We start from the raw sequence: 20,818 nt of genomic DNA, 5'->3' as shown, positions 1-20,818 counted from the left end.
ATTGTAGAGATGAGGTCTCACCAAGTTGCCCAGGCGGGGCTCGAACCCGCGGGCTCAGGCCATCCACTCACCTCAGCCTCCCAAAGTGCTGTGATTACAGGCTGAGCTACCATGCCCGGCCTATCTGCAGATTTGTAATGACAGTGCAGGGGACTCAGGGCCAGACTGGTCTTGATTTAATCTGGCACTAAAGAGTATGAGGACCCTTTAAAACCAACATACTCAATAATTTAGCACATCAAACCAACACTCCCCTCACCAGTCCCAGATGGTGAGGGAATTGCCTGAGCCCATGGGTTCAAGAACAGCCTGGGCAACTTGGTGAGACCTCATCTCTATAATAAATCAGAAAATTAGTTGAGTGTGATAGCACGCCCCTGTAGTTCCAGCCACTTGGAAGGCTGAGGCGGAAGGATCACCTTCCCAACAGGTCAACCCTGGGGTAGCCGTGAGCGCGCCTGCACTCCAGCCTGGGCGATGGAGTGAGACTCCAATTAAAAAAAAAATCTGCAGACACACATTGAACACAGAACTTGGCTGTATGTTAGATGCTAGTATAATTTTGAAAAGAAAATGGGAGAAGTTTTTCTCTTTTTATTTTTTGATTTACAAATGACCTCATTTAATTAAGGCAGCAAACGTGTCAAGGAAGAAAGGAAGTGGGTGCTGGAAAGAGGGAACAGAATATTAATTGGTAGTTATGGCTAACCGGGGGCGGGGCCCATATCTAGAACTGAAACTGTGATTAAGAACGTTATATCTCTTGGCTACTTCTGTGCATTTTATTTCTTTGGGGAACTTGGTTATTTTTTCTTTCAGGGTGTGCTTCCTTTTGTTCACACAGAGCGTCACAAGAGCTCCAGTGGAACCAGCTCCCAGGGCAGCAGAAAAGGATCAAGAACTGCCCTCTGACATTGAAAATGTATATTCTTGTAAATACACATGGCTCTTGTGTTTGCACTGGTCTTTGGTAAATGAAAGTCTTTTAGGGATTGGTCGTTATTGTCTGTATTCTTGGTCTTCATTTCTGCTTCTCCTGGTCGAGCCCTGACCAGCTGGTGAATTCCTCTGCCCTTCTCACTCCTTCCTAGCTTGTCTTCTAGTATCAGTGCCGAAGTCTGCTCCACGGTGAGCCCTAGGTTTTGAACTATTTTCACTGCCTAGGAGCCTTAGGGTTCTTCAGAGGGATCCCTGAACCTCTCTTCCACACCTTCCTTGAACTCAGTGCTGTGGTCAAGCTGACCTTTCCATGTTGCCTGGTCTTGGATCTACATCTAAGCAATACATCCCATTGAAGCCACCTTGCCACACCCACTTCACTCTAACTGGTCTCTGCTTTTTGAAGAAGTTAAGAAACCAACCCAGATGAATGGAAAGAACTCCAGCTGAACTCTGCTACAAAATTAGGTTATAGTCTCAAATTTAGAACCCTTCAAAAAAAAAGATTAGATTGTAAACCTGTCTGCCTTTTGCTGACCTTTCCTAATCTTTTTAGGCCTATACTTATTTATAGAAGGGAATATTACCTGCCACGTGGAATCATTAGGAATATTAAATTGGCTAACATGTTTAAAATATCTACAACCGTACTTGCCACATAAGCAAGCACTCAATATATATTCATCCCTTTCTTACTATTATATAAAAATGCCCTTAACTTAATGGGACTGAGCCGGGCTCGGTGGCCCAGCCTGTAATCCCCCACTTTGGGAGGCTGAGGTGAGTGGATTGCCTGAGCTCGCGGGTTCGAGACCCACCTGGGCAACTTGGCGAGACCTCATCTCTACAATAAATCAAAAAATCAGCCGGGCATGGTAACACGTGCCTGTAATTGTGGCTACTCGGAAGGCTGAGGCGGAAGGATCACCGGAGCCCAGCAGGTCGAGGCTGTGGTAGCCGGGAGCTGCCACTGCACTCCAGTCCGTGCGACAGAGTGAGACTCCAATGCAAAAAAAAAAAAAACTTAATGGGACTGGATAGGAATTCATATAGTAGTCTACCCTTATACATGGGGAATACATTCCGAGACCCCCAGTGGATGCCTGAAACCATGGATAATACTAAACCCTGTAAATATTATGTTTTTTTCCTATACATACATAACTCTGATGAAGTTTAATAAATTAGGCACAATAAAATCTTAAAATAGAACAATTCTAGCAGTATACTGTAATAAATGTTATGTGAATGTGGTCTGTCTCTTTCCCTCTCCCCCGGCCCCCACTGTAACATTTTTGGAGCTTGGTGGACCTCGAATAACTGAAACCATGGAAAGTAAAACCATAGATAAGGAGGACTACTGTATGCTATAGCCATTATACCTATCACTTATCCCCCATTAGTGATACACCATCCTTTGTACATGAAGATGATATACTTCCCTGCCCTCAAGAAGCTCTGTGCTTATAAGTTGTTTTTCTAGAAGTTGGATTTGTGCCTTACCCCTTGGGGATAGCCAACAAAGGTTGAGGGAGCAAGCCAGCTGGATTTTAGACAGAGATTAATCTGTGTCTATGGTAGAGAAACTAGTTGACCTATGAGGGAATAAACCAATGATGCCGCCAAATTACGGCATTTGGTGACAGCAGCACCTTAAGTACATTGGCGTGTATGCCACTTGGCTTCAGAGTGTTCTCACTTTCATTCAGTTTTTACGAGAGTTCTGGGAGGTGGACAGATTCTCACTCCACAGAAGAAAATGAGACTCAGAAAACATTCACACCCCATGTTACTCAGAATAATTAGTAAAACCCAGTACTAAAACACAGATCCTTCTAGCTCTCCTCTCACTGGTCACTTTGCATCTGTTTCTTACAGAATATTCACTTATTTGTTGAATGACTAGTTATTGAGGGTTTACTATGTGCTCATACTTTAGGAACTGGGGGATACAATGAGAAATAAAAGAAGTAGCCAGGCGCGGTGGCTCATGCCTATAATCTCAGCACTTTTGGAGGCAGAGGCGAGAGGATTGCCTGAGCTCAGGGGTTCGAGACCAGCCTGGGCAACATAGCTAGGCCTTGTCTCCAAAATAAATCAAAAAATTAGCCAGGCGTGGTGAGACACACCTGTGGTTCTAGCTACTTGGAAGGCTGAGGCAAAAGGATCACCTGAGCCCAGCAGATCTAGGCTGTGGTGCTAGTGAGCATGCCATTGTACTCCAGCCTGGGCAATAGAGTGAGACTCCAACTCAAAAAAAAAAAAAAAAAAAAAAAAAGACAAATCCCCTGCCTTGCTCTAATAGGGCATATTGTAAAGATCGGAGACCAACAGTTAACAAAACAAAATACGTAGTATTCCTACAAAAAATGTCAAGATAGTGGTGAGTGCTATGAAGAAAAATAAAGCAGAGAAGGAAGCAGGGGGTGGGCAGACACTGCAAGTTCTCTCTTGATTCTTTGTGCTTATTGTCTCATCCATGTGCTAAGCTTTCTGAGAACCAAGGTTATGTGCTAATTCCCAGCTGGTCTATCACATCCAGTATGGGTTCCTGTACAGCAGGTGGAGGGGGCATCTGTTTATCCCTGAGAACTGGAATAGCCTGGATAGCGCCTGGGAGTGCTCTGGTGGGTTGGGAAGGAACCTGTACTGGTTTTTCTTAGATGGTTTTTGTTAAATCTAGAGCTCCCCCTGCTGTTAGAGGATGGGATGTGAGCTTAGCGGTGCCTGTAAGATTCGTTTCATTTTTTTGAGTCGGAGTCTCATTCTGTCGCCCAGACTGGAGTGCAGTGGCCGCTCCCGGCCACCGCAGCCTCAACATGCTGGGCTCCGGCGATCCTTCCGCCTCAGCCTTCCAAGTAGCCGGAATTACAGGCATGCGCTACCACACCCGGCTGATTTTTTGATTTATTGTAGAGATGAGGTCTCGCCAAGTTGCCCAGGCGGGTCTTGAACCCGTGGGCTCAGGCAGTCCACTCACTCAACCTCCCAAAGCACAGGATTACAGGCTGAGCCACTGAGCCGACTTGATTCGTTTCTTTTTTTAATCCTAAGATTTATTTGTTTGTTTGTGTTAGTAAGTACTGCTGGGACATTGAAAGCTTTCTTCTGGGACTGCTATTGCTGAGGCCCAGGCGCCTCCCCGCCCCCCCCCCCCGGGGGGGGGGGGGGGAAGGGAGGAAGCACAAAGGCCCAGGAAGGATAGAGTCATATCTATATGTTCTTGCTACTTTTAGTGTCTCCTCACCCCTGCACTCCTACCACAGCCAAAAGCTTAGCAAAAGTTATCTCTGCTCACAGTTTCACAGCTGTTCTAAAATTCTAGGGCAGCAGAAGTGAAACTAACCACAGTCTTGTAAATTTCTCTCTTATTGCCACTGTTCCCTCCTTGAAGTCAGGCCTTTTTCTCTCATCATCAGAGAATATTAAATCATTTGTCCTTATAGGCAAGTTTTTAACAAAAGGAGACAGACCCTCCATTCATGGTACAATATAAAAACACTCCAGAAGGAGGGTTTTGGTTTAGTCGTGCCACCTGAGAGTCATTTGCAGGAGTTGAGCCTGTGGTCTGTGTGGCGGTATCCCAGAATAGAGCTGAACCCTTCTTGTCAGCTGTCAGTTGTGTGTGTTCTTTCGCATGGGTCAACCATACAATTGCTGTGAAGTTCTTTTAGTTCTTAGAGATGAAATTCAAGTTAATTTTAGCAGCACTATTAATACCACCTGAGGAGAAGTAAATGGCACCTGAATGAACATACATCTTTGTGGTTTTAACTGTCCAATTGAAACAGTTTGGCCACTTTATGATTCCTAATGAAGTTGGAGAAGTAAGGCTGACCCAACATACAGCCCTGCTCCTCCCTGTGACCAGGTCTTCTGAGAGTAGCGTGAGGCCCAGAGTTCTTAGAGGCTTAGCTGTTGGGGGCTGTGCGGCTGACAGCCTGGTAATGGTCCAGGGTGTTTTTAAAAGTTACATTCCATGGGTTCACTTTATGGAGCCCAAGCTCAGGCAGCAGCTATTCCCGTTAGTAATCATAAAGTAACCAAAATTGTTTTAATGGGGTAACTAAACCATAAAGATACATGCTTACTCAGGTGTCATTTCCTTCTTCACTTCAGCTGGTATTAATAGTACTGCTAAAATTAACTTGGATTTAAGATGCCTTCTCCACTGAAAATTGTAGCACTAGACATGATGTTTCTTCACTAGGAGGTAATTCTTTTATGGTTCTTCTCTCAACAGCTTTGAAAAGTCCAGCTGCATTTCATGAACAGAGAAGGAGCTTGGAGCGGGCCAGGGTAAGATGCCTTTCTTCCCCCTGGGACTCCCAAAAGAGCATTTTCAGAGTTCATTGAATTGCTGGTTATATTTCCTTCCAGTCTAGCAGGACTCTAAGGTCTACCCTGACCTCACAGTTCTACATAGAAAGCTTGCTTTTAGCCCAGTGTGGTAGTGTGCATCTATAGTTCCAGCTACCTGAAAGGCTGAGACAGAAAGATCACCTAAGTCCAGAAGGTCGAGGCTGCAGTGGCCGTGAGCATGCCACTGCACTCCAGCCTGGGTGACAAGAATGAGACTCAAACTCAAACCCCCAAAAAAAGCAAGCAAGCTTGCTTTTCCTATGCCATCCCTAACCTCAGCCACATTCCATGGTGATTATATGAAACATAATTGGAATGAAGTTTTTCCTTTAGTGCATTTAAGGATATGGAATGATCACCTGAGCCTCCTTCCCTGAACCTTGCTTTGGAGATCACTGGTACTTCCCCATCTTTAATGCCACTTAACCTTTTGTAGATGTTAGGACACGAACATCAGCCATGGAGAAGCTTTCCCAGCCCAGTTCTACACTGCCCACACCTCTGCAGGACAGGCATGCCAAAGGGCAGGAAACCTCCCTGATCTGTGTCTACCCAGAGCACCCAAGGTCCACTTGACCCTTGTGGAAAGCAGAAACTTGCCCATACTCTGAGCCCAAGTTTCTTGCTGTAGCACCTTACTTGCATCCCCGTCGTCATGCTCAGTTTCAGTTTTCCTGGGGCCCCTGGGAAATATTCTGCTGCCCATTGTGGCCAGATATAAGGAAGTTACCAGAACTTCCCCCCACCTTCTTTTTATGTACAGTCAAGGGAAGAGAGCCCTTCCCAGCCAAGTGATTTCTTTTCCATTCATTTTCTTAGACATTAATGTACTCCAGTAGTCATGAATACTTTTGTTTTTCTTTTTGGTTTTTTTTTTTCGTTGTTTTTTTTTTGAGTTGGAGTCTCACTCTGTCACCCAGACTGGAGTGTAGTGGCCGCTCCCGGCCACCGCAGCCTCAACCTGATGGGCTCCGGCAATCCTTCCGCCTCAGCCTTCCAAGAAGCTGGAACTACAGGCGTGCGTACCACGCCCAGCTAATTTTTTAAATTTATTGTAGAGATGAGGTCTCGCCAAGTTGCCCATGCGGGTCTCGAATCCGCGGGCTCAGGCAGTCCACTCACCTCAGCCTCCCAAAGCGCAGGATTACAGGCTGAGCCACTGAGCCCAGCTATACTTTTAATGATAGCAGTTGCAAAGTTTTCATCTTTAAATAAAGTCTTTTACAAAAAGTCACAGTGGGAGAACTCCCCTCCACATCCACCCAGTGGAGAATCATAGGCCACAGCTCCTTGAAGATCCATGGTGTTTTAGAAATTCGGAGATACTTTCTTCTGTTTCTTTTTCCTTAGAAAATCATGACTAATTCTTAGAGTAAGTAGGAAGAATGAGGTCATGGGTACTGGGAACCAAAAGCAGTATTAAGTGGCACTGGTTTAATTTGCTAGGAGCACTCCAGAGTGCAGTGGGAGGAGGAAAGAAATGACATTTCCCATACCCCCACCCAGTTGGAAGACTAAATACCATTTCCTTGGCTGCTTCTAAGCAGGGAGCAAATAGAGTTGATTAGAACTGTCACTATTTTATTGAACACTTTTATGTGCGAGGTTCTATTTCTTATTTATCCATACACTAACGTTTAGAATTAGGTCTTATCCTCATTTTATAGCAGCAGCTAAAAGAGGTTAACTCACTTGTCCAGCTAAGAAGTGACAGATTTAAGACTCAAACCTTGGTCTGTGTATTCTAGTTTTTTTTTTTGTTTGTTTGTTTTTTTTTGGAGTCTTACTCTGTTACCCAGGCTGGAGTGTAGTGGCACACTCATGGCCACCCCAGCATTGACCTGCTGGGCTCCGGTGATCCTTCCATCTCAGCTTTCCAAGTAGCCAGAACTACAGGCACACACTACCATGCCCAGTTAATTTTTTATTTATTGTAGAGATGAGGTCTCGCCAAGTTGCCTGGGCTGGTCTTGAGCCTTCAGGCTCAGGCACTCCACTCGCCTCAACATCCCAAAGTGCTGGGATTACAGGCTGAGCCACCGAGTTTGGCCTTAGATTAGATATATTTTAACAAAATAATTTTATTTCCTAACACATTGTAACCATATACAGTTTGTGCTTATCTTGCATATCTGTTCACAATTGGCTTCCAAATTATAGTAACTGCCTTTTTTTTTTGAGTTGGATTCTTACTCTGTCACCTAGGTTGGAGTACGTTGGCACACTCATAGCTATTGCAGCCTCAATCTGCTGGACTCAGGCAATTCTTCTGCCTCAGCCTTCCAAGTAGCTGGAACCACAGGCATGTGCCACCATGCCCAGCTAATTTTTTGATTTATTGTAGAGATGAGGTCTCACCAAGTTGACCAGGCTGGTCTTGAACCCTGAACTCAGGCAATCCTCTTGCCTCTCCCTCCCAAAATGCTGGAATTCCAGGCATGAGCCACTACCTCCAGCAACTACCTTTAGATTTAAGTGTGTACTAAAAATTATTTAATTGAGATGTGGAAAATTAACATATTGGATTAGTTATAGCAGAATTTGCTTTAGTTAATCCTAAAAATTCAAAGCTTTGAAAAGCTACTATTTTTGCATCTCATACTTCCAAATAAGCATGATACAGTAATATCAGCTTGTATTCCAGAGAGATTTCATTAGTTTTTCTGATGATGGGGTCAACTACCCATATCTTTTGGTGCTGTGCAGACAGCTTCACGTGATGGTGGGGAGACATCCATGATAGTTTTGCCACTGTGAGGATCACACTCAGGGGGCTCTCAGACATTGGTGTATTCATGCAACTGATACTCTTTCTTTTCCTTTTTTTAAATTTTAGAGATGTGCTCTTGCTTACTCATGTGTCTCTTGACAGCTCTTGTTATGTTGCCCTGTGCTATCCTGGGCTCAAGTGATCCTCCCACCTTAGCCTCCTGAGAAGTTAGGATTACAGGCATGAACCACCATGCCCAGACAAATTGATTCTTTTTCCATTTGTTTTCTTAGACAGTAATGCTCTCTAGTGGTTATTAATTTTTTTTTTTTTTTGTTGAGTTGGAGTCTCACTCTGTCACCTAGACTGGAGTGCAGTGGCACGCTCCCTGCCACCGCAGCCTTGACCTGCTGGGCTCAGGCGATCCTTCCGCCTCAGCCTTCCAAGTAGCTGGAACTACAGGCGCATACTACCATGCCTGACTAATTTTTGATTTATTGTAGAGATGAGGTCTCACCAAGTTGCCCAGACAGGTCTCAAACCCGCGGGCTCAGGCAATCCACTCACCTCAGCCTCCCAAAGTGCCGGGATTACAGGCTGAGCCACCGAACGCAGCTATTAATGTTTTTAATGATATCAGTTGCAAAGTCCTTTTCTTTAAATTCTTCACTAAAAGCAAACTGGCACTCTGGTTTTCCATCAGGAATCTTGTACTTTCTAAACCAGTCCAAAGTAGCTTCTAGGTAGCCAAGTTTCAGCCATTTGATATCATTAATATGCTTACTATTAGTTATAAAGGTTACTACTCATGAATAACCAAGTGGAAGAAATGCATGGGTATGTGGGAAGGGGCAGGGAGCTTCCATGCCCTTTCTGGATGGGTGTACCAACCTCCTGGCACCTTCACACATTTACCAACTTTGAAGCTCCTCCAAATGTTTTCTTAACCAATATTATATTTTGCATCTGCCTTTGCCACTGTTCAGAGCTTCAGGTGGCTTAGAAAATATGCCTCCCTTTGCTATCTGTGAAAACCTGCAGCACCCATCATCTGCTCTACCAGCCTTTGCAGCAGCTGAGATGGTACTCCTGCTCACTGCAGATGGGGTGATAGATACTGTGCCCACACCTATTTAAACCATCTCCTGGAGGACTCAGCCACCCCAGGGCTGGCACAGAACCACCCAGCCAGAGCACCAAGGCAGTAGACAGCTAGGGCGAGCAACAATCTTGACTTTTACTATATATGATGTGCTCTGATACTTTATTTCCTATTGTTCTGTACTTCATCATGCCATGTGCTAGCCTATCCTGTGCCGGTTCTAAACCACTAATGTACTACAGTGTGAAAATACTGTGCAGAGGTTAAGAGCACAGGCTTTGGAGTCAGATATAGGGTCACATATATGTTATAATTAGCCCTGGGTGACTGTTCAGGGAATAGTTTAGTTTGTGGAGGGTCTAATAAATGCAGAAATGAGAATGTGTGAACTTTAGGGAACTAGAGCTATGACACCATGTATCAAAATTAGTATTCCATTTGGCAGCCAGTCAAAAGGAATGGAAAAAGCTCATGAGATCATACAATGTTAAATTTTGAAACAAGATATAAAATTATATTCAGTATTTTTATAGCTCTGTAGAATTAAACTTACCTTCTGCGTGGAAAGATGACTAGAGACAGATATTTCAAAATGCTTACAGTGAATGAATAAATTTTTTTACTGTTTTACTTTCTAATTTTCTTTGATGAACATATATTGTTTTTATGATAGTAAAGTAATGGTTTTTTAATAGGTTATTAGTCCAACCTCAGAGAGACAAACAATCTTGAAGGATGGGGCCCTTGGCATGTGCAGTTGGACGTTGGTGTGTCTTCCCCAGGCCTCCCCTTCAGAATCCTGCAGTCACCAAGTTAAGGTCTTGGGGGCTGCAGAGGTAACCAGCAGCAACCACTACAGCCATGGCTGCTCTTGTGATCTTGTCCATTCCATAAGCTTATGACATAGATTTGAGAGTTTCTTGGTATGTTTTTCTGTAGACAGAGGACTATCTGAAGCGAAAGATTCGTTCCCGGCCGGAAAGATCAGAACTGGTCAGGATGCACATTTTGGAAGGTGTGTGAGATTGGAATTGCTTCTTTATCTAAACTCAATTCTCACTGTGTGTTTGCCACTGTACCACGTACTTCTCTTTTTTCTTCTCACTCCCATTTCTGTTGGCAATGGGTAAGCCAGAGCCTTAACACAGTAAAACAGTCATGGTGTGGTAGCTATCACTGATTTGGGGGAATCTCAAGGAGCACAATCACATTCTCTTGGGTTGACCTGACCTGTTCTCCTGGGTCTCACCATCTTATAGTGTGAATCGCTTCTCTCTGCTAGGGTAGATCCTTTTTCTACTCTAAATTCTGTTTTTAAAATTCATTTACTTTCTTTTTGTTGTCGTTGCCCAGACTGTGGCATGCTCACAGCCACTGCAGCCTCGACCTGCTGGGCTCAGGCAGTCCTTCTACCTTAGCCTTCCAAGTAGCTGGAACTACAGGCATGCGTCACCATGCCTGGCTAATTTTTTTTGTTATAGAGGCACGGTCTCTCCAAGTTGCCCAGGCTGGTCTCAAACCCATGGGCTCAGGCTCACCCTCCCATAGTGCTGGGATTATAGGTGTGAACCACTGTGCCCAGCGCATTTTCTTTTCTATATTTTCATTCATTCAGTTATTCACTTGGCATTTACTTGAGCATCTGTGATATGCAGTGCTCCATTTAAGATCATCCTAGTTGTATTCTACCTGGCCCCAACCATACACTTCTTTTTACATTTTTAGTTTTGGCTCCTGGAAGCAGCATAAATATATCTACTTTTTGTGTGTTTAGTTTTGAGCCATCTTTAGAGCGGAAAGAGAACAATTCTAGTCTGAACCCCACATGTTACAGGTGAAGGCAGTAAAACCCAGAGCAGAGGGGTGAATTGCCCCAGTAGCCCAGTAGCACAGTAAAACCCAGAACTGAAGAAGGGTGAGAGCTTCTTCAGCTCTGTAGCTCCACCTCAGAAAGTCCCCTGGGCATCATGTACCTGATTGTAATTGTGTTTGACCATGCTCTTCCCTTAGTGGGAGCCCCTTCTTTGGTCATTGTAAAACTTCAAGCCAGGCCACCCTTCTCTGCCTAGAATATGCCTTCCATTCTGATGGCCTTTGCTCCTGCCCAGGAGGAAGGAGAGCTGCTCTGGAGTTCTCAGGGTAGAACCATGTCCACCCATGTCTTCCTGCTCCCCTTTCCCATGGGCAGAGACCTCTGCCGAGCCTTCCCTCCAGGCCAAGCAGTTGAAGCTGAAGAGAGCCAGACTAGCTGATGACCTCAATGAGAAGATTGCACAGAGACCTGGTCCCATGGAGCTGGTGGAGAAGAACATCTTGCCTGTGGAGTCCAGCCTGAAGGAAGCCATCATTGGTGAGGAGACTCCAGCCACGATGCAGGGCAGGAGCAGCAAAATAGGCCATGACTCTTGGCTTCTTGCCCCTTGACTTCCTGCTTAGTCTTAGGAAAACCAAAGCACAGAGTTCGAGAGCCTGATAAGCAGGTTGGGTTAGCTTGAGATGGTACCAGTTACTGGGAGCATACAAAAATAAATAACCAAATAAACAACAGAGAGGCCTCATGTTCACTTTCCATCTGTGTAAACTCAGGGGCTTAGTCCTCTTTCACAGAATAGGTAGATGTCAGGATTAATATGTGTGAACATGCAAAGATACCCAGAATTATAAATATGTACTTTATTGTTTATTTTTATTAGTGAAATCTCTTCTTGGAGCATGGCCCTTTCCACAGATATTTCAGTCATCAAATATTGATGGACCCAAGCAGTGTGCTAGGGGCTAGGACCACAGGACAGACCAAGTTCTGCCATCCATATGAAGCTCATGTCTAGGAGCAGATATAGGCAGGTAAATAGGAAGTGGCAAGACAGAGGCAGAAGATGTGCTGGAGGGAGCCCAGGAGAATCACCCAACCTGGCTGCAACAGAGAGGGGTATGGCTATCAGGGGAGGTGAAGGCCAAGCCTGGGGCTGAGAATGAGTAGGAATTTGCTAATGTGTGTGGGCAGAGATGAGAGAGCACTAGGACCTGGTGAGACAGCACTAGAAGGGAAAGTGTCAAGACAAGAGGCAGGAGAGGTGAGCACGGTCCAGGATGTGCAGGGCCTCTTGTGCTGTACTCAGGAGTTTGGACTTGATTTCCTCAGTGTAAAGGGAAAAAAAAACCCTGTGTTCATTTTGGTATTATGGTTAGGGTTTCCCCACACACCAAGCAATTCTCCAGTGGACACCAACTGGATGTCCTCTAATTCAGTTCAATCCTGACACTGTCTGCCTGGAAATAATGTCACATCTCATAGGCATAGTCCCACAGGTGTGCCTCCACTTTACTGACCAGTCACAGGTCCTGGGTTGTGATCTGGGTTCTGACCAACTGGCTGTAAGTTAGGATTCCCATACCCCCTCCTTGGGTTTGAAAATTTGCTGGGATTGCTCACAGAACTCCAGAAAATTTGCTGGTTTATTATAAAGGATATTACTAAGGATACAGATGAACAGTCAGATGGAGCAATGAATAGCACAATGTGTGGTGTTACATGGAGCTTTCCTGCCATCTTTGGGTATACCACCCTCCCAGACTTCTAGGTATAGTATACAGTGACCTAGAAGCTCATCACATTTGTTATGCAGGAGTTATTTTTGTTTTTGCTTTTTTTTTGAGCTGGAGTTTCACTCTGTCCCCCAGACTGGAGTGCAGTGGCATGCTCACGGCCAACCTAGTGTCAACCTGCTGGACTCCAGTGATCTTTCCACCTCAGCCTTCCAAGTAGCCAGAACTACAGGCGTGCACTACCACACCTGGCTAATTTTTTGATATGTTGTAGAGATGAGGTCTCGTGAAGTTGCCCAGGCTGGTCTCGAACCCATGGGCTCAGGCAGTCCTCTCACTTGGTCTTGAACCCATGGGCTCAGACAGTCCTCAGCCTCCCAAAGTGCTAGGATTACAGACTTGAGCCACCGCACCTGGCTTTTTTTGCTTTTTTCTCCACACACAATACCCTGATGAATAAGGTTTTTCGTAGAGTTTGATCTCCATCCAGGCCACCCACATCCCTCCCCTACCGTCCTAGAGGATGGAAGGTGGGACTGAATGTTCCAGTCCTCTGAACTGCCAATCACTCTGTCTTTCTGGTAACTGGCCCAATCTTCAGGCTATCCCAAGTCACCTCATTAGCATAAACTGGGGTGTATGGAAAGGGGCTTATTATAAATAACAAAAGACATTCCTGTCCTTCGGGAAATTCCAAGGGTTTTAGGTACTCTGTGATAGGAGCTGGTAGACAAAAACCAAATATATTTCTTATACCACAATTAGATTTTGGTGCTAATCGGTACAGACATGTCTTCTTCACTGCAGTGGGCCCAAGACCTAATCCCTGCCAAGATCACACGTGCCTGCTTCCCCCAAGGTAACCATACCTGCAGAGAAAAGAGCTTAGGCTTTGGGCAGGACTTGAGGGGGAACCACTGGAGCAGACCCTGAGGCATGCTGAGTTAGGAGCTCTGATCAGAGGATACTGGTGGTTTCTAGGGCCTTGTCTGCACTGCAGCCACCCTCTTGGAAGCTGGCACACCCTGAGCCCCTAATAGCCCTTTTCCCATTTTGGTGCAGTAGCTCTTATAATTCACCAATTTTCCCTGGGTTGTGCTCTGTTTCATCTCAGCGTTTTCCTCCCCATATTCCTCAGCACCCCTAGTTACAGGCCAGAGTATGGGCCAAGACCAATTCTGATCTCTGTGCCAGCCAAAATCTGATAAGCATTTGCTGAGAGTTGGCAATGTGCCAGGTCCTATGTGTAGTCCTGAAGTCACAAAGAGGAATAAAATATGACTTGTGCTCTCAAAGAATTCACATCAGTCTGATATGAGAAGACTGATGTATAAATAAGTGATTTCTGAGTCTGGCCCCTGGTCAGATGCCAGCGCTACTTAGTAGAAAGGCCATGGCCCTATGACATTGTCGCTGAGTCACCTGCCTTGTGGGACTGTTGGCAGGATCACACACAATCATGGATACAAAGGGTTCAGCAGGGTCTTTGGTGATTTCATGCAATAGTTGCTGCTGTTGTCAGCAGTAATGCCCATTCCAGACCAGCTGACAATGGCTGTAATGGACAGTGTATAGCAATAGTTGTGTGTGCATCAGTACAGTGGGAGCTTGGCAAAGGGACTTCTCTCAGGGATAGGGACAGGTAGCAATGGCTGGGGAATTACCCACATGAATATAGCACTTTTGGGGGGTAGCTTAGAGGTTGGATCAGAGTTTGTCGAATGGAGAAGTACAGGAGACAGTCCAGGCAGAGGGAACAGGATGGGCAGGGACCTGGAGGCCTGGCAGAGTACTACTTGTTTGAGGTGTTTGGCAGTGAGGTGATCATTGGGATCTTGAGAGAAAGGAACATGTGCCCGCAAAAACCAGATTGTATTGTTGAGAAATGAGTGAAAGGGAAGGAGGTGGTGGTGGCAAATGGAGTTTATTTGCTCAACAGTTCAGTGGAGAAGGAGAAGGAGATGCTGGTTAAGCAAAGGTTTTCAGACTGGGAGAAATGCAGCAAGTTTATGGGCTGAGAGGAAGGACTCAAGCGAGAAGCTGAAGAGATGGGAGGATAGGCGTTTCCTGAGAAGGAAGAGGAAATGGAACCCAGGCTGAGGTGGAGGTTTGGTTCAGATAGGAGGAAAGGCAAAGCTGAGGACAAAGGGAAGGAAAGAGGGTAGCAAGAGGAGAGGGAGAGGCCTGAGAAAGAGCCTGGCAGGGGGCTTGGAATTTTCCCCACACACTCAAGCCTGCTTAGATGTGTGTACGCACACGCATACGTACACACACACACTGCTATACCTGTTTCCTCCAGACCACTTTTCAGGATCCATGGCAAGCCCTCTTTTCCAGGAAGTCTTCCCAGAGTCTCTCTGCGCCCATAGCTTCTTGTTTCCTTGTAGCAGAGCATTTACTGTGCTCCAAGGTGACTGAACCACAAACACCCTGAGGGCAGTGACCCTGTCTTTGCTTTAGCACACACCTGGTCCCAGAGAGAAGTAGATTCTGTAGCCACCCTGACCTGCACTGGGTCTTCCCCAGTAGGACCACCAGCATCCTTGGGTTGGACCAATCAGCGGGAACTGCAGCTCCTACATCCTAGATTACTGTCATCAGTGCTGGCTGCCACACAGCTGCTGTCCCATGGCAGGCACCCTCACTAAGAAGAGATTGGGGGGAATCTATATGGATGGCTGGTATGAAGTACACGTGATCAGCAAGCTGTCCCTTCTGTGCATTGCACACTTGCCCCTGCTGGGGATAGTTAAAGGTACAGAGGAGTAAGCATGCATGGCTCTGTTGCCACAGTCACTAATAAGGGAGAAGCTCAGGTGCATCGTTCCCAGGTCTCAAGGGAGGAGGGAGCCTAGGTCCTGGCTTTGGAGAGGAAGAGGTCGCTGGGAGAGTTGCTATGTGGACAAGCCCAGCCTGAGCCCTCACACCTTGTTCCTCTTCCTTATCTGGGGTCTTCCCTCACAGCACACTTCCCCCTTGGGCAGCAGCTCACCTCTTGCCTTCACCACTGTCTCAGTTCCTCCTACGTGGACAGCAGATCACTCAGAACCTGCCACCTGCACCTCTTCCCACGACAGTGCTGAGCTGGTGGTTGTGACATGACTCTTGAAATATCCTTGCCTGTGTTCCCATCTTTCCTTCCCTCTGCAGCCTGAGATTCCCATGCTGGGCCCCGTGGAGCAGAAGCTCTGTGCTGCGCCCTCCTTCCCTGCCTGTGCCTCCTAGCTGGCCCCAGGAGGACACACATTCACAGCCATCCCAGAGCTCAACTGTGCGTCAGGCCAGGGCACTTATGGCCAGCAGGATGTTTTCTTCTGGTGCCTCTGCTGTCCAGGTGTTGAGTCTCTGGGAGCCACTGGCCTCTTTTTTTTTTTGAGTCAGAGTCTCACTGTGTCACCCAGACTGGGGTACGGTGGCACTCTCATGGCCACCGCAGCCTCAATCTGCTTGACTCAGGCAATCCTTCTGCCTCAGCCTTCCAAGGAGCCGGAACTACAAGCATGCACCATCACTCTTGGCTAATTTTTCTTGATTTATTGTAGAAGTGAGTTCTTGTCAAGTTGCCCAGACTGGTCTTGAACCCATGGGCTCAGGCAGTCCTCTCACCTTAGCCTCCCAAAGTGCTGGGATTACAGACTTGAGCCACCTCATCCGGCTTCCACTGGCCTTTAAAGGAGGTCACAGCTGGGCTCAGTGGCTCAGCCTGTAATCCCGCGCCTTTGGGAGGCTGAGGTGGGTGAATTGCCTGAGCCCGCGGGTTCGAGACCCGCCTGGGCAGCGAGACCTCGCCTCTACAATAAATCAAAAAATCAGCCGGGTGTGGTAGCGCATGCCTGTAATTCCGGCTACTTGGAAGGCTGAGGTGGAAGGATTGCTGGAGCCCAGCAGATCGAGGCTGAGGTGGCCGGGAGCGGCCACTGCACTCCAGTCTGGGTGACAGAGTAAGACTCCAACTCAAAAAAAATAAAAATAAAAAATAAAGGAGGTCACCACTCTTCCACTGGTCCATTTTACCTGTGCAGGCAAGCATCTCTTTTCCGGGATGTCCTACCTCCACAGAGGAATTCAGTGGCTGTTCTGGCCTTTGAGGAATTCACAAGCTGATACCCAAGTTCCTCTGGTCCCTCATCATCAGGTTCAGTGCCCTCATTGCATAATCTGTAAGCATGAGGAGGAAGAAGAGAGTTTTGCGTTGCCACAGGATAGCGATCGAATACCTATAACAGCAGATAGACAGATGAGGTGGAAAGGCAGTCTGGGTCTCCCGGAGAGGAGCAGGCTAAAGCAAGGAAGGGAGGAACTTGACTCTGAAGACCGTGAATGCAGCATAGAGTTGAAACCAAGAGGTTAAAAATGAGACCTTTCCTCAGCTCAGGGCAGCATTTTGATGGCCTCAGAGGCCTTTCGGGCCTCTGTGGTAAGGTCATGATGATGAACTCTTTTGGACTGAGAAAGCAGGCTGGCTGCTCCTCTCCCTTAGACTGCCTGCCTTGCAGGGTGTAGGGGCCAGCTCTCTGATGGGACAGCCTTTGACTGAAGAGCAAGGCCTTTCTTCCCTGCTTACCAGTGCAGTGGGGCCATAGGTGGGGTCTCATGCCAGTTTTGGGTTTCAGTGGGCCAGGTGAATTACCCGAAAGTAGCAGACAGCTCTTCCTTCGATGAGGACAGCAGTGATGCCTTATCCCCGGAGCAGCCTGCCAGCCATGAGTCCCAGGGTTCTGTGCCATCACCCCTGGAGGTCCGAGTCAGCGAAACACTGCCCAGTGCCACTTCTATCTCCCCAACTCAGGTGAGCTTACTCACTTGCAGATGCTTCCCCGTACTTGCTGGGGCTGTCCAGAGCAAGGTCTGTGTCCTGGGCTGAGTGGGGTGGGTGGTTCCTGCTCTGGCACAAGGAAGCCAGATGGATGTTACCCTAGTATCTCAGGAGCTGCCTGCTTGAGCTCCTGGTGGGGAGGCGGGAGGTGTGGGCAGGACCCTCCTCCACCCCCACTTCCATCAGCCTGAGGTCTAGGTTGCAGTTGGATTTGCAGACCTCACTGGTCCTGCCCCTTGTGCATCCAATCAGAGAAGCATGCTTTTCTTGAATGTATTTGGTTCCATGATCTTTTTACCACCTTCTGTCTTTTCTAGTTCCTTCTTGTGCTACCCTGGTCTCTGCCCTTCATTTGCCCTCTGACAGTTATGGCATCCAAGGAAGGGCTACCACTCCTACTCCCTGTGCAAGGTCATGCAGGCTGTAACATTCCAACTGAAGATGGCTGTATCCTCACTTCCTCTCTCCCCTCTCAGGTTGTGTCTCAACTCCCAGTGGGCCCAGATTCTGGAGAAATGCTTTTCCTGGCCGAGCAGCCTCCTCTGCCTCCCCCACCTCTGCTGCCTCCCATCCTCACCAATGGAACCACCGTCCCTACTGCCAAGCCTGTCCCCACACTCATTAAGGTATATTTCTGCCAATGATTGTGCCCTCCTATTCCCTGTTGTCCCCAGAGCCCTGCCATGACTTCATTCTGGTTTGGGGCAGCTGTAAGGGGTGGGGTGCATATCTTCTCCCAATGGTCAGGGACTTTCTTCTTGTTCTCCCCACTATTCATGGTGACACTGTGTCAGGCACTGGCCTAAGGCTCTCCAGGTCCTCATTCCTGTTGCCATCTATGAACACATACCCACGCATTCCGTCTTGTCCATTTGACAACCTCATGGGGCAGATGGTAGAACTGTGAGGAAACTGAGAAATGAAGTGACGTGCCCAAAGTCACACAGCTGGTATCGTCAAGTGTTTGTTTTTATTCCCTTCCTCCAAGGCCTGGCCTGACATACCTGAAGGAGACAGGAGTTATGTCATTGGTGTGGAAGACATTGTGCTGGGCACTGCTGGCCTCATAGGCACAAAGGTGTCTGATACTAAATACTAAATTCAGTAGCACCAAGTCTGGTACTAAACTCTCCCTGCCCTGCAGACCCACCTGGGACCTGAGTCTGGCACTTCTGCCTCTTCCACACTTCCCAACTCACTTCATCCTCACCCTGTCTGCTCTTTTTTATTTTTTTTGAGTTGGAGTCTCACTCTGTCGCCCAGGCTGGAATGCAGTGGCACACTCATGGCCGCCCCGGCGTCAACCCTCTGGGCTCCGGCGATCTTTCTACCTCAGCCTTCCAACTAGCCGGAACTACAGGCATGAGCTAGGCCCTCCCCCTGCCCCGCCTCGGCTAATTTTTGATTTATTGCAGGGAGACAAGATCTCGCCAGTGCCCAGGCTAGTCTTGAACCTAGGTTCAGGCAATCCACTCGCCTCAGCCTCCCAAAGTGCTGGGATTGCAAGCTGAGCCTCCGAGCCCGGCCTGCTCTGTCCTTTCTTATTCTCCAGGTTTCCTCCCCACACAGACCTTGTGCCTGGCTTGACAACCCCTGACCAACCTGGGACCATCATGGCCCCTCTCCTTTTGCTGTGAACCTCAGGAAAGGCTGACAGCTCGCAACCTGAGAGCCGTCGATTCTTGTGCTCTGGCCTTAGCTGAGTCCACTGTGGCCCTGGGGGCTGCCTGTTCATTTTGTGGAACTCCCTGACACTTTCCTATGTTGGCATCCCACAGCCCTGCCTCTGTCTGTACATGACTTTGTCATCTCTATGGAGACCATCACCCACCCTGTTCCATTAGAAAATGGCTGTGGCTTCCCCGCCCCTCTCTCCTCCCCGAGGCCCAGGGCGACCTCGAGCAGCCTGTCCTTCCAGACCACCTCTGCTCTTGATGCTGTCTGGTTGCACCAGGACATTGCCTCATTAGTTGGCACCTCTCTTGCATCTGCAGATTCTTGCTTATTGTCTGCTAATGTCACAGATTTTCCCCCAAAGTTCCTCACTCCAGCATGTTCCTTGTTACACTCCTGTTTACCTTCCTTTGATCATGGCATGTTTAAAAGAATAGTCTGTATGTGTTTCATCTATACTTCCTCTTTTTCAGTTCATCCCCACCCCACCAGTGGACTGAAACAGTTCTCTCAAGGGTCCCTAATCCAAAACCACCCTTTCCCTGCTGGCAGCATCTGCCTCACCGCCCCCTACCCCCATGTGCTCTTGGCCTAGTTCTTCGGGATTCCCTCTTAGCTGCAGCACTTTCCCTGCCTCCCTTCTCCTCCCTGCTTTAAGTGGGGGTCTGACCTAGGACCTACTCTCAACTTCCTCTCTCCCTCTTCCCTGTGGGTTTGCCTGCTCCTCAGCCTGTGCTCAGAGCCTCTGTAGGCTCTGTTCCCATCCATTTGGCTGTTACTGGCTCCACAGCCTCAGCACACCTGTCCTTTCTCTGCCATTTCCATATTCCCCACAAAACCAAAACCTGATGACCATGAGCCTTAGCTCCTCACCTGCCACAGGTTCACGTTGTCTGTTCTGCTACTGGGACACCTCTGCCCAGATCTTCCTTTGCTTTCCATTGCCACTTGGCTGAGACCCCACTTGATCCTGTATCTAGTCTTTTACCCTCTGTCTGCCATTCTCTGCTCAGACACTTCTCAGCTCTCTGCAGTCTCTCTCTGGTACTCCCTCACTAACCACCCTCTTATCTGACGCCATCCTTCCCTGCAGACAGGCCTTCCGAACATGCCCACTGACTCTTCGACAGACCACTGGTTGGTCTGGGTTTTCTGACCCTCTGGGTCCAATGGCTATGCCAGCTGAGAGTCTTTGGGGTACACTGGGACACAGGAGTTTTTGGAATTTTGCACTGGAAAATCAAGATCACCATGCAGCTTTGGGCAAGTGATTTCTCTGAGCCTGTTTACTCATTTTCAAGTAGACAACAATTCCCATCTTGGCAGGATTCTGGAGAGGCTTATGTGTCACAGTTTTTGTAAAGTGCCTGGTTTGATGGGGCCCATGCTCCATCAACCATCTGTGTTTTTACCTCCTTAGTGTGTTCACACTGCTTGGGGTCATGGTGATGTCTGTACATATACATTTGGTTGATTTTTCCACCAAACTGGAAGCTGTTTTAAGCGAGACGCCAGGCACAACCCCTGTCTGTCACCCGAGCTCCTCCCTGGCACACTTCTGGGCACCAAAGAGGCCTCTACTTTTTGCAGGGGAAGAACTGAGATGGGCAGAGTGAATGATGGCATCTTCTCAGAAGCCATGCAGGTGTGGGGAGGGCTGCTAGCCTCA

General features: G+C 47.6%; 1 protein-coding gene across 2 annotated transcripts in view; it reads left to right on the top strand.

The window, feature by feature from the left end:
* Nucleotides 1-20,818, top strand: part of MKL1 (megakaryoblastic leukemia (translocation) 1) — a 52,411-nt gene that overhangs the window by 22,075 nt on the left and 9,518 nt on the right. The window contains exons 2-6 of one of the 2 annotated variants that reach the window (XM_021707018.1): nucleotides 5,183-5,238; nucleotides 10,053-10,128; nucleotides 11,302-11,463; nucleotides 17,273-17,448; nucleotides 17,952-18,101. In XM_021707018.1, the coding sequence (XP_021562693.1) occupies nucleotides 5,183-5,238; nucleotides 10,053-10,128; nucleotides 11,302-11,463; nucleotides 17,273-17,448; nucleotides 17,952-18,101 (620 nt within the window). The remainder of the gene's footprint in view (nucleotides 1-5,182; nucleotides 5,239-10,052; nucleotides 10,129-11,301; nucleotides 11,464-17,272; nucleotides 17,449-17,951; nucleotides 18,102-20,818) is intronic. The other variant, XM_021707019.1, reaches the window with a different exon arrangement.

This window comes from Carlito syrichta, unplaced genomic scaffold, assembly GCF_000164805.1.
Source record: "Carlito syrichta isolate Samal-C Ts95f unplaced genomic scaffold, Tarsius_syrichta-2.0.1 Scaffold316302, whole genome shotgun sequence".
In the NCBI taxonomy this organism is placed as follows: domain Eukaryota; kingdom Metazoa; phylum Chordata; class Mammalia; order Primates; family Tarsiidae; genus Carlito; species Carlito syrichta.
The sequence above is the reverse complement of the archived record's forward strand: the minus strand, read 5'-3'. Positions and strand labels throughout refer to the sequence as shown.